Below are 12,017 nucleotides of genomic sequence, written 5' to 3' on the forward strand. Positions count from 1 at the left end.
AGTGGACCAGCTACTACAACTTGTAATTGGTTTAAAACCACTTTATTACACTTAGAAATCCATTAACTTGTTTTCTAAACTATTTAAACACTAATTACAGCTGGTTAATAAAAAATTAGAACCTTAGAAATCAAATTTCTTTAAAAATTTACACCCTATCATAGTTTAGTGCTGCTGTAACAAAAATATCACAAGTGGATGGCTTTAACAAAGAGAAATTTATTTCGTCAAGGTAGGCTAAAAATTCAAATTCAGGGTGTCCACTCCAGGGGACAGTTTTCTCTCTCCATTGGCTCTGGAGGAAGGTCTTTCTCATCAATCTTCCCATGGACTAGGAGCTTTGCTGTGCAGGAACCCCAGGTCCAAAGGACATGTTCTGCTCCCAGCACTTGTTTCTCGACGGTATGAGGTCCACCCTCTCTCTGCTCGCTTCTGTCTTTTATATCCTAAAAGAAACTGGTTCAAGACACAATCCAATCCCGTAGATTTGAGTCCTGCCTCATCGACACAGCTGCCGCCCATTCCCCCTCATTAGCAGCATAGAGGCAGGGTTTACAACACATAGGAAGATCACATCAGATGACGAAATGGTGGCTAATCACACAATACCCGGAATCAAGGCCCAGACAAATTGATACACACATTTTTGGGGGACACAATTCAATGCATGACACATCTTTAGATTTGGGTAGTACACAAGGTTAAGCACTTAGTTAATAACTGACGGGTTGATGCTTCGAGCTCACCCAGAGGTGCCTCAGAAGAAAGTCCCAGAAATCTGTTCTGAAAGGTCACAGCCTTAAAAACCCTGTGGAACACAGTTCTACTCTGCAACACATGGGGTTGCCGTGAGTTCGAATCTTCTCAATGGCAACTGGTTTGGTTTTAAACGCTGGTTTGGTGTTTTGGTTTCAAACGCCTTGGGAAAAATCACTATACTTAAACCCATTTGTAAAAATCGCAGTTTTTAATTTTATTATCTCCATAAAACTTACTTTGCACTTTTCCAGGATTGCAGTTTTCAAACTCAAAAGAGAAATGATCTCATTCCGAGGCGCACTGAGTCGCAGCCTCTGGACCGATGGATTCTGGGAGAGGACGCAGCGTTCTCCAAGGTGAGCCGGATTTCCCAGTCCAGGCTGGCTCCCTCAGCCTAGGTTCACCTGCTTTGCCAATGCGATTTCTAGGCATGTTCTTGCAATCTTCACCCCTGTGTACATTAAGTCTTGGGTACATGATGCCCTGCCTCAGTTTATGATTAACTTCATTAACATCTAGTTGTAATTAGTAGGGCCATATAAGCAGTTTAATCTATCAGCTATTCTCCTAGGGGATTTGGTTAATGCATTAACTTGCAACACAAATTGTTGAACCCTCTTTCTACCTGGTTATTTATGAAACTGTTGGTCCTAACCTGCCCTTCTTGGTTTTGGTACAGTGACTACACTTTCTGGGAGTATCTGACTTACTCATAGTTACCTTGTCTGCCCTTCTCAACTAAATTTTCTCTACAACGTGCCAACTTAGATTCTTAACACTTCACCCAAACTGTGATTATTCCCACCTCTGACTTTACCATTGTTAGTTGCCTCAAAGATCATTATTTTGAGGTCACCCATATGTATCCCCTATCAAAACCTGCTATAAAATTATGTACACAAATTATTCTGTTTGTATGTAAATGCATATTTGTCATAGAACTATTGGTTATAATTATAAAATTGACAGGAATATACTCAACTGGTTTTATGATATAACTAAATGCCATTTCATGTCGATGAATTGATGTGAATTCATTCATAAGCTGGCTTTTGGAGGCTGACTGCCCCCACTGGGCCCCTGGGAAGCTGATCTTCACTAGAAATCCTCATTGATGTGGAGTGCCGTTAATTATATAATTTTGAACAACTTATGTTTAACTCTACTAATGCTTCTTCATTAATTGATGGCAAACTGGCAGATGGAAGGTATAAAAAGCCTTGTGAATGAAAATGTACAAATCACTTAGCAAGGCAATGGAAGAGTCAGGTGTGAAACTCATCTCTATTTACAAATCTGGGTTCCTTGTGGAAAATGACCGTCTCTCAGTCATTGCCATGTGCCTATGGCGAGTGCAATTTTTAGTAATAATAGGTGTTCAGTAATTCTTTGAATGACGAATGGATAGATGGATGAAAATGTCATGGAAATAATGGAATCATAGATATCCAAAGAATTAACCCAGAGCCATCAACCATAGTCTAGTTTCTTCTCTTAATTTGACTTTGTTAATATTCTGAGGTGACTTTGGGTTGTGAGACAAATTTTAAAGTGCTTCATTTCCAGAATTCATTTTGGTCACAATATCCAGGAGGAATCCATCTGCTAATCAATACATCATATTTAAATGCTGCAGCAAGAAAGGCAACCAGCACATGACCAATATTGTCAGCAACTCAGAACAACTCTGATTTCCTGACAGCAATCGATTCACAGCAAAAGTAATTGTTGTAAATAAGTGTAGTTCTAAAATGAGATGCATTCCAATGTAGTTTTCTGAGCAGTTTGTTTCCCAATAAAAGATTGTGATGGGCCCCATGAAGCCATCCATCTTGTGATGTGGAATGTGTGGGTGTGTACCCATAACTCCATGGTTGTCTTGGAATTGGCTCTTTTTGGGGGGCATGCTGCATAGTTTGGGTACATCCCGGATGGGTGATGTGGTACAGTGGGAAGAACAGAGCACGGAAAGGCCACATTGGCCTGCTGTGTAATCTCAGAAAGTCACATAGCCTCTCTGAACATTTGAACACTCCTTTTCTCATCTGGGGGAAAAAAAAAATCGTATGTGTCCAATTTGATCCCTCAAGTTGTAAGAATGAGATGAGGAGGAACCTCTGAACCTATATTTAATGAACAGTGAAAATGAGAGGTCTTATCATGAATCCTTATCTCCAAGAACAGGATTAAGAAGCAAGGCAGACCACCACCGATGACTGCCCTGACAGGGAGCACAACAGAGAAGCCCTGAGGGAGCAGGAGATCAGTGGGATGCAGACCCCAAATTCTCATAAAAAGACCAGACTTAATGGTCTGACTGAGACTAGAGGAATCCCGGCGGTCATGGTCCCCAAACCTTCTGTTGGCCCAGGACAGGAACCATTCCCGAAGACAACTCATCAGACATGGAAGGGACTGGACAATGGGTAGGAGAGAGATGATGATGAAGAGTGAGCTACTTGTATCAGGTGGACACTTGAGACTGTGTTGGCATCTCCTGTCTGGAGGGGAGATAGGAGGGTAGAGAGGGTTAGAAACTGGCAAAATTGTCATGAAAGGAGAGACTGGAAGGGCTGACTCATTAGGGGGAGAGTAAGTGGGAGTATGGAGTAAGGTGTATATAAACTTATATGTGACAGACTGACTTGATTTGTAAACGTTCACTTAAAGCTCAATAAAAATTATTTAAAAAAAAAAAAAATAAAGCAAGGCAGAAAAGCTCCTGAGAAATCAGACAAGCCATCTCAAAGCCCTAGGCCCATGGGGTTTCGTACTGAAAAATAAGTGACAATGGAAACAAATATGCTCACTCAGTAACATTACTATGATGTAAAAAACCAAAACCAAACCCTTTTCTGCCGAGTAGATTCCAACTCATAGCAACCCTATAGGGCTGATTAGAAATGCCTCACAGAGATTCTAAGGAGTGCCTGACGGATTCGAACTGCTGACCTTTTGGTTCGTAGCTGTAGCACTTAACCACTACCCCACCAGGGTTTCCTACTATGATGTAGGCTCTGGGAGAATGAAGATGAAACAGACCTGTCTGGTTTCTGTGCCAAGAAGCTCATGGTCTAGTGGGGGAGAAGGCTGGACAAACAGATGAATGCAGCTCTGGGTGGGGAATGTTGCCAGGTGAGTATGGCCCAGAGCTGTGGGAAGACACAGACTCTGGTTTCAGGGCTGTCTTGAAGAAAAATCTTATCACGCTGAGCAGGAGCCAAAACCAGCCCCTGTTACGTGGACTCTGACTCAGTAGAACTGTGCTCCACAGGGTTTTCAGTGGCTGGTTTTTCAGATCTCCAGGCCTTTCTTCTGAGGCACTTTTGGGTGGACTTGAACCTCCAACCCTTTGATTAGCAGCCAAGCAAGTTAACTGGGATTCCTAAGGCAGGGTGGGGTATTCCAGGAAAAGACACATAACGGTAAAGACTAGCGTTTCAGGGGAACCATAAAAATACTTTCCCAAACTTCAGTAACTTAAAGTGCACCTTTACATTTTTTTTTTTTTTGCCATTTCCTTTAAATTACTTTTAAAAATGTAAATAAGCTTGACAAGAAAACTGTATTACTACCAAAAATGAAAAAAACATTATCATTTACTATAAAAAGAAGGCAACTTAAACACAGGAAACACAAACTTATTCATTTATTTGACAAATAATTGTGCCAGGCTCCATTCTAGGTTCTGGGGCTAAAGGGGTGACCAAGACAGGCAGAATTAGGCAATCGGGGTGAATTAATTCCAGATGCTAATAGATTCCCTGCAGAAAACAAAGGGACACAGAAAGATCACCCCAGGTGGGCTGGTCGGGGAGGGTCCCTTTTGAGACATCACTTGATCTGAAGCGAGTGACAGCTAATCGCCTTAAAGTCCAAACCTAAAACCCCAAAGAAAACCCAGTGCCGTCAAGTCGAGTCAAACGGTTTCCCTGAATTTCAAGCACACGGTCGCCCTCGGAAGCTCCGGGGAAAAAAATCGGGAAATGAGCAGGTGTTAGAGGCATGCTCACACGCACCCGACTGAGACTTTCTCCAAACAGGAAGACGCCAAGAAAAGGGACTGCCTCTCACGATGTGACTCCGCGCTGCTTAATTCTGTCGGTGCCAACTAAAGTGGGGGCCCCAGCGGAGTGCACCTCACTCTCCGGGAAACGCTTTCTCCTAACACAGAACGTGGGGCTGTAACGACCCCGGCTCCAAAGTTAGTGGACCGAGCCAGGGAAAGTCAAACCGCCGGCCCAGATTAGTCCAGGTCAGGCCCAGGACTCGAACCCTGGACGCTGCTCCCACATCCCGTCCCCGAGGCTGCACGATAGGTGGGTCCCAGCGTGGGCTGGAGGATGCGGCTCCGGGCGGAACTGGGACGCCTCGCAATCCTTCGATCCGTACTCCAGGTCTCCCGGTGTTCCGGGAGAGCCCAAAACGCGGAACGGCGGATCACCGGAGCGGAAGAAAAAGCGCGCCCGACGGATACGAGCATGCGCAGTAACCCAGCCCAGCACGGCCGCGCGAGGCGCTGGGGGCGGGTCATCCGAAGCTGACGCTCGCTACGTCGGCGTCAGCGCCCCGTAGGGAGGAGGGCGAAGACTCCATCCGCCATGTTGGATGCCGCAGATTCGCCATAAGCTCGCCGGCTCTTTTCTTAAAAAAATAAAAATAAAAAGCGAAGCGTCAACGGGTCGCCCCGCCTTCTCGGTCGGCACGGGACGGGGCCCGGAAGAGCCCGAGGCTTTTTTTTCCTCTGCAGTGGGGGCGTTGCCATGGAGACGCAGGAGGCAGGTGAGCCGGGCTGGGGGTTGGGGTGGAGTGGGGGTGGGGTGCGGCGCGGCGCGGGAAGCCGTTTCGAGCGTGGAGTCTGAAAGAAGCGCGCAGGCCGCCGAACGCGGAAGGATCCTTGGCCCGGGGCGGAGAGCGAACGTAGCGGCGTCCTTCAAAATTATTGGCCGTATCCTGCCGCCTTGGGTTTTTGTTAAAAAAAAAGTAACGAAGGCGCGAGAGAGTGCGCGACGGAGAAAGCAGAGCTGCGCGTGCGCGGGGGATGGCGTTTCCAGGGCAACGGCTGGGCCAGGGCGCGCGTCTTCGACGGAGCGTTTGCGTCCTGGCGGGCGGGAGGCTCAAATCCCCACGCTGCTAACGCTGGCGGGGTGGACCTTTGGCGGAACCCCTTCCTGCCTCGCCTCAGTTTTGTCATCTGTGAAAAGGCAGCTTCGGTAATTATTAGACCAGCGTCCTTGGCAGGATGTCCTGAAGGATCAGGGCTCAATTGAGCTGTCGGAGGAAAAGTTTTTTTTTGTGTCCTGTAACCAAAAATCAAACCAAACTCCTTGCCGTCAAGTCAATTCCGACTCGTGGCGACACTGAGTGTTACTAAGTGGAACTGCTGAATAGGGTTTTCTTGGCTGTAATTTTTTTGGAAGTAGATTGCCAGGACCCTCAGAGCCCCTGAATCCATACGGTCTGATGAACCTTCTTATTAGCAGGCGCAAGTCACTTGACCTTGAGCTTTGGGCCCCTCATCTCTAACAGGAAAATCCACATTTGGACACTGCACACCTTTTGCCACTTAGTTCTCACAACTCTAATTAGTAGGTCATTTACTGATGAGGGAGCCCTGGTGGCTGAGTGGTTAAGAGTTCGGCTGCTAACGAAAAGGTCTGCAGTTGGAATCCATTAGCTGCTCCTTGGAAACCGTAGGGAGCATTTCTATTCTGTCCTATAGGGTCGCTATGTGTCTGAATGGACTGGATGGCAATGGGTTTTGGGTTTACTGATGAGGAGTAAAGTTCAGAGAAGTTAACCTCATAGTTTTACAATGGCAGAACTGAGCCTATAGCCAGCTCCCTCCGCTTTGGAATAAAATCCAAACTTCTGCACCCCAGCCTCACTCCTACGGCCATCCCTTAGAATAGTGCTGGTGTATTGTGAATGCTCAATGTGTATTTATTGAATAAAAGGATGAATAAGTTAACTTGGTCACTTCCTGTTCCATGACCTCTCTGAAGTGCAAACCTCATGTAGTCCTGGGGCTTACCCTCCCCAGCTGCCCCTCTCCAGCTGCCCCTCTCCAGCTGGATCTTTCTCAGTCTACCGTTTCCACCATGGAAACATCTGTAGTGAGTGACCCCATGCCGAGGGTGGAGAAGACAGGGAGGTCCATGCCCTCCTGAGCTTAGCTTTGCTGGCTATTTGGTATCACCACTGTCCCCTCCACCCCTGACCCAAGAGGCACCTTTCTTGACTTCTTCGTTTTAAGCCAACAGCTTTGTATGGTGCCCCCCCTTCACATACGAGGAAGAGGTAAAAAGCAGTGTGGGCTATTAAAATAATCATATTAAGCCAATGATAGAAGTTGATTAAAGTTTATTTAATATACTATTTGCAAGTTGGAGTAACATTTCCACTAGAGAGTCAGAAATGTTCTGAAGATGAAAGAACTTCCAAAATTCTTATACCACATCTTATCGTCTTATCAGCATTGCCATGGATATGGGGCGGGGGGGTGGGGGGGAGCAGCACAATATTTATGTATTAACAATTTATCCTGAAACACAGCTTCCAGTCAGACCCTGGAGTTCCTGTTTCTTGAAACTGAACATGGATAAGGCAAAAAGGTCTCCACTAAGCTGCTTACTAGGCTGTTGTTTGACTTAATGGTGACTTCCTTCAAGGCTCAAGGTTCAAAGGAATACTGTCTTAGTTATCTAGTGCTGCTGTTACAGAAAAGCCACAAGTGGATGGCTCCAACAAATTTATTCTCTCACAGTCTAGAAGGCTAGAAGTCTGAATTCAGGGTGCCAGTTCCAGGGGAAGGCTTTCTTCCACTGTTGGCTCTGGGGGAATGTCGTTGTCATCAATCTTCCCATGTCTAGGAGCTTTTCACCACAGGGACCCCAGGTCCAAAGGAAGTGCTCTGCTCCTGGCTCCTCTTTCTTGGTGGTAGGAGGTTCCTCTTTCTCTCTCTGCTCGCTTCTCTCTTTTACATCTTAAAAGAGATTGACTCAAGATAACAACTTAATCCTGTAGATTGGTGTAGTGCCTTATTAACTGCCTCTAATCCTGCCTCATTAACATCATAGGGATTAGGATTTACAGCACAGGATAATTACATCAGATTACAAAATGGAGGACAACCACACAATACTGGGAATCATGGCCTAGCCAAGTTGACACATTTTGCGGGGACATAATTCAATCCCTAACAAATACCTGAGGGCAAATGGCCTGGGTGGGTCACCCCCACTCCATGAACCCAGAAACCTGGCTTCCAGGAGAATTAGAACGGTTGTGCCAGAGATACCTGTGTGTTTAGTGGCATGACAGAGCTGGCACAAAGCCAGAACTCTGGGACAGGACCCCTGAACTGAGTTGGGCATGCCTTTGTGAAAAATGACTTCTCATCGGTTTGGTGTCTCCCCTCCCTGAAGTCATTCTGCCTCTGCTGATACAGACAATGAACCTTCTGTCTATCTGCTGAAATTTACTCACAGTTTTAAAAAAATAACCTGGATATGTGTTGTAGATTGTTTCAGTTTTCAGCTGTAACAAATGAGAAAAGACCGTGTTTTGAAACATTTAGTAGACAGTTTTTGAAAAAGAGGCTCCTGGTTTGTTTGGTGGTTGGGTTAATTTTGGAGAGGCAGTACAATAAATGGTAATGAGATGGAGTTGTACGTGGTCATAGTCGGGAAGGTACAGCTTCTAGGTGGTAAAAGAGCCGAGATGGTCCTGGCTGTAAATCTGTTCCTGCAGTGCTCCCTTCTCAGCCAGCTTCTTTCTCATTGGCCTCTGGTGAAATGGTTCCTGCTGCTTTTCTTCTCCAACCGTATAATTTACATAACGATTTTTCAAAGATTGCTATCCTTAAGTAGAATTAAGTTTCTGCCTAGGGCAAGGGCAGTCAAGGATTAGATATATTAAAAAGCCTTTCCTTGATTGCATTTCCTTTTATAGGGTTTCCTGCATGCCCCCCCTCAGAACTCCTTCCCCCCTCGGTGGGCTGATTGAATTACCTAGAAGGGATTTACCCTAGAGTTAAGTTTTCCTCTGTTCTCAGCTGTTTGCTCTGTTCAACTTTCATTATCTTTGGAATTTCTCAAGGGCAGGCGTTAGCTTTAAGGGTTGGAATGTTTCTCAGGTGGAAAGAACTCGTGCTCTGGCCTCTGCAGATGTACAGTGAGACTTACTGCACGCTACTCAGGATATATTAATTGTCCCTGCCTCACCCAGGATCAGCGCCATATGTTGTCATCTGCTTGTGACAGTTGTGGATGGAAAGATAGGACAGAGTTTAAGTTTTTTTTGGTGGCCTTTTCTTTATCTTAGGGAACACTGATGCCATAGTGCTTAAGAGCTATGGCTGCTGACCAAAAAGCTGGCAGTTCAAATCCCCAGGTGCTCCTTGGAAACCCTGTGGGGCAGTTCTTCTCTGTCCTGTAGCGTCACTGTGAGTTGGAATTGACTCTACGGCAATGGGTTTGGTTTGATTTGGTTTTTTATCTTATTTTTAAAATTGGATTGCTTCTCTTTTTGTTATTGAGCTATAGGAATTCTCTATATATTCTGGATACAAGTCCTTTGCCGTATATATGTGTTGTGAATATTTTTCTCCCAGTTTCTGCTTGCTTCTCTTTTTTTTTTTTTTTATATTTTGCTTTTTTGGGTAGTGCTTTTTGTGACCTAAGAAATCTTTTTCTATCTCATAGTCATGAAGATATTCTCCTAGGTTTTTTTTTTTTAAAAAAAGATTTATACTTTTTGCTTTTAGGTTTAGGCCTACGATCTATCTCAATTTGGTTTCTGGATATAGTGTGAGGTAGGGGTTGAAGTCCCCCCCTGCCCCACGTGAGTGTCCAGTTTTTCCAGCCTTACTTGTTGAAAATACTTTCCTTTCTCCATTGGATTACTATGGCCCTGTTGTTGGAAGTTATGCGTGAGCCCATTTCTGGGCTCTGTGGTCTGTTCCATCAATCTGTTTAGCTGTCCTTCACCAATACCACACTGTCCTGATTATTGTAGCTTTGTAGCAGTTTTTGAAGCTATAAAGAGAAAGTAGGAGGAGAGTTTCGGAGCGGCAAAAATGCAGGTGGGAGAGAGACAGTCAGGAGGCGCCACAGTGGTGCAGTCATGGGTTGATGATGCTCACCTTGGCTGTAGTTGTGGGTGGAGGCAAAGTTATGAGAAAAGGCCCAGGGGACTAGTGACCAAGGGAGTTTTTCCTTAGAGACCAGCAAGCCTGCCATCTGTACATGTTGTTAGGGAAAGGGACAGGGACAGGTAGACCTTCTAGGGTTCCCACAAGCAGCCTTTGTCTTCAATTTTCAGTTCACCCCTGCAGTGGTGGCGAGAAGCCCCTTTAGAATTCTGCCCCCTGTTTTTATTCCTGAGTTGGGCCAGGGGGTTGGTGCAGGGCTTGCCAGGTTTCGCCTGCACCTCGGGAGACCCTTCTTGGAGACTGAGCTCCTGGGGCTGAAAATCACGTGCCTCCAAGCCTCAGGAGGGCCTTGGGCTTCCTTGGGCCATTGACAGGCTAGGGGCATCAGGAGCTCTGGGACTCTGTCCTGGCCAGGAGCGAGCCTTGCCTCACCCACTTATCACCTCGGGTTACAGTCAGAGAACCAAGGCTCAGGTGATGCAGGGAGAGGGGACATTGGCATTGGAAGAAATGGACTGAAGCCCTGATCCTACCTGTCAATCCTCTACTTCAAAAGCTGTGTGACGTTGGCATGGCACTCAGTCGACTGCTAAACAAAAATAGTCTCTATCGACCTATTGAGCCTGAGGTGGTATGATTCCACAGAGGAAGTTTGGAGCACACCTGGCACATGGCAGGCTACTTTCCCCTTTCCCCATCACCTTGTCCTTCCTTCCCCCTGCCCTCTCCCTCCCTTCTGCTCCATTCTCCCTTTTTCAGCTTTACTTCTTCCCATGAGAGTATTATACTTTTTGACAGCACCTTTAAGAATTAAATGCAATAATAAAAGGCATTTGTAGTAATAAACAATAATGCATGATGTTAGATCATGCATCCCAGGGGAAATACTGTGGGGCCCGTAATAACAGCTGCCATTTGTGTAGACCTGCCCTGCCAGGGGCCTCACACCATTATTTAGTTCAATCTTCACGGAAGCACTGTGAGGTGGCCTTATTGTCTCCACCTTACTTATGAGGAACCAGAAGCTCAGGCTGGTCCCTCTAGGGCCAGTGTCACTGAGCTTCCTCCCAGGGGAGGGACTGATCACAGGGACCTGAGTGGTCACCCTGGTTTGGGACCTGGTGGTGAGGCCAATGTTGGGGCTCCTTCTAGACCTCTTAGACATAGCTGAAATCTCCTAGTTCCGTAGTTTCTAGTAACACCCTGCTGTCAGGGAAGGGCTGGGCTGTGTGGTTCCCTCTGACTTCCACGCCAGAGACAGCACGGCCATTTCCCTTCACACGGACACCAGCAGTAGTAGGGACTGTGTCAAGGGCCATAGTAATATTAGCTGGAGAGATAGGACTGAGAACCCCAGAGTTTCAGGGCTGGGAGAGCCTTTAGAGGGCCACTCAGAACAACAACTTCCCTTTCAGAGAAATGGAAACCCAGAGAGCTTAAGTAATTTGCTCAAGATTACATGACCAGCGACTGAGCTGAAATTGGAGCCAAGTCCCATAAGAAAAAAAAATCTGTTGCCATCAAGTCGAGTCCAATTCATGGTGACCCCATATGTGTTACAGTAGAACTGCTCCATATAGTCTTCTTGGAAGCAGATCGCCAGGCCTTTCTTCCGTGATACTTTTGGGCAGGTTCAGACTGCCAACCTTTAGGATAGTAGTTGAGCACAAACCGTCAGTGCCTGGAATGATTTGTGAAGGGATCTTAGAGCTGTAGTAATTCATAATCACATGTGAAGGTCTTCTTGTACCAGACCGTGTACTAGGTGCTGGGGACATGGTGGTGAGGGGCATGGAGGTGATCCTATCCCCGTGGACTTCACATGGCCCATGTTATGGACTCAGGCCCAGTGTGGAGTGATCTGACACAGCTGGGCAGCTGGTGGGCTGTGCCTGGGAAGTGAGGCCTGGGACCTCCATCCAGCCTTCCCTGCCTGGACCACAGTCTCCCTGTTTCTCCCACCTGAAACCTGAAAGCCTGTGAGTTTGTGGCATGAAAATCATGCTGATATTGTTTCTTCCTAGGGTGCTGTTGGCACAAGAATCCTCCCTGTATTAAGCCATTCTCAGGTGACTTTATTCTCAGTCATATTTGACTATAGAAA

The 12,017-nt window shown here is 46.2% G+C and overlaps 1 protein-coding gene across 22 annotated transcripts in view; it reads left to right on the top strand.

Moving 5' to 3' along the window:
• The window catches only part of ZFAT (zinc finger and AT-hook domain containing), a 336,678-nt gene that overhangs the window by 107,274 nt on the left and 217,387 nt on the right, over positions 1 to 12,017 (top strand). For 21 of the 22 annotated variants that reach the window (XM_049854202.1, XM_049854213.1, XM_049854217.1 and 18 more), the window contains one exon: positions 1,011 to 1,115. In XM_049854202.1, coding sequence (XP_049710159.1) covers positions 1,082 to 1,115 — 34 coding nt within the window. In that variant the 5' untranslated portion in view covers positions 1,011 to 1,081. Of the gene's footprint in view, positions 1 to 1,010; positions 1,116 to 4,390; positions 5,542 to 12,017 lie in introns of those variants that run through there. The other variant, XM_049854216.1, reaches the window with a different exon arrangement.

This window comes from Elephas maximus, chromosome 15, assembly GCF_024166365.1.
Source record: "Elephas maximus indicus isolate mEleMax1 chromosome 15, mEleMax1 primary haplotype, whole genome shotgun sequence".
Taxonomy (NCBI): Eukaryota; Metazoa; Chordata; class Mammalia; order Proboscidea; family Elephantidae; genus Elephas; species Elephas maximus.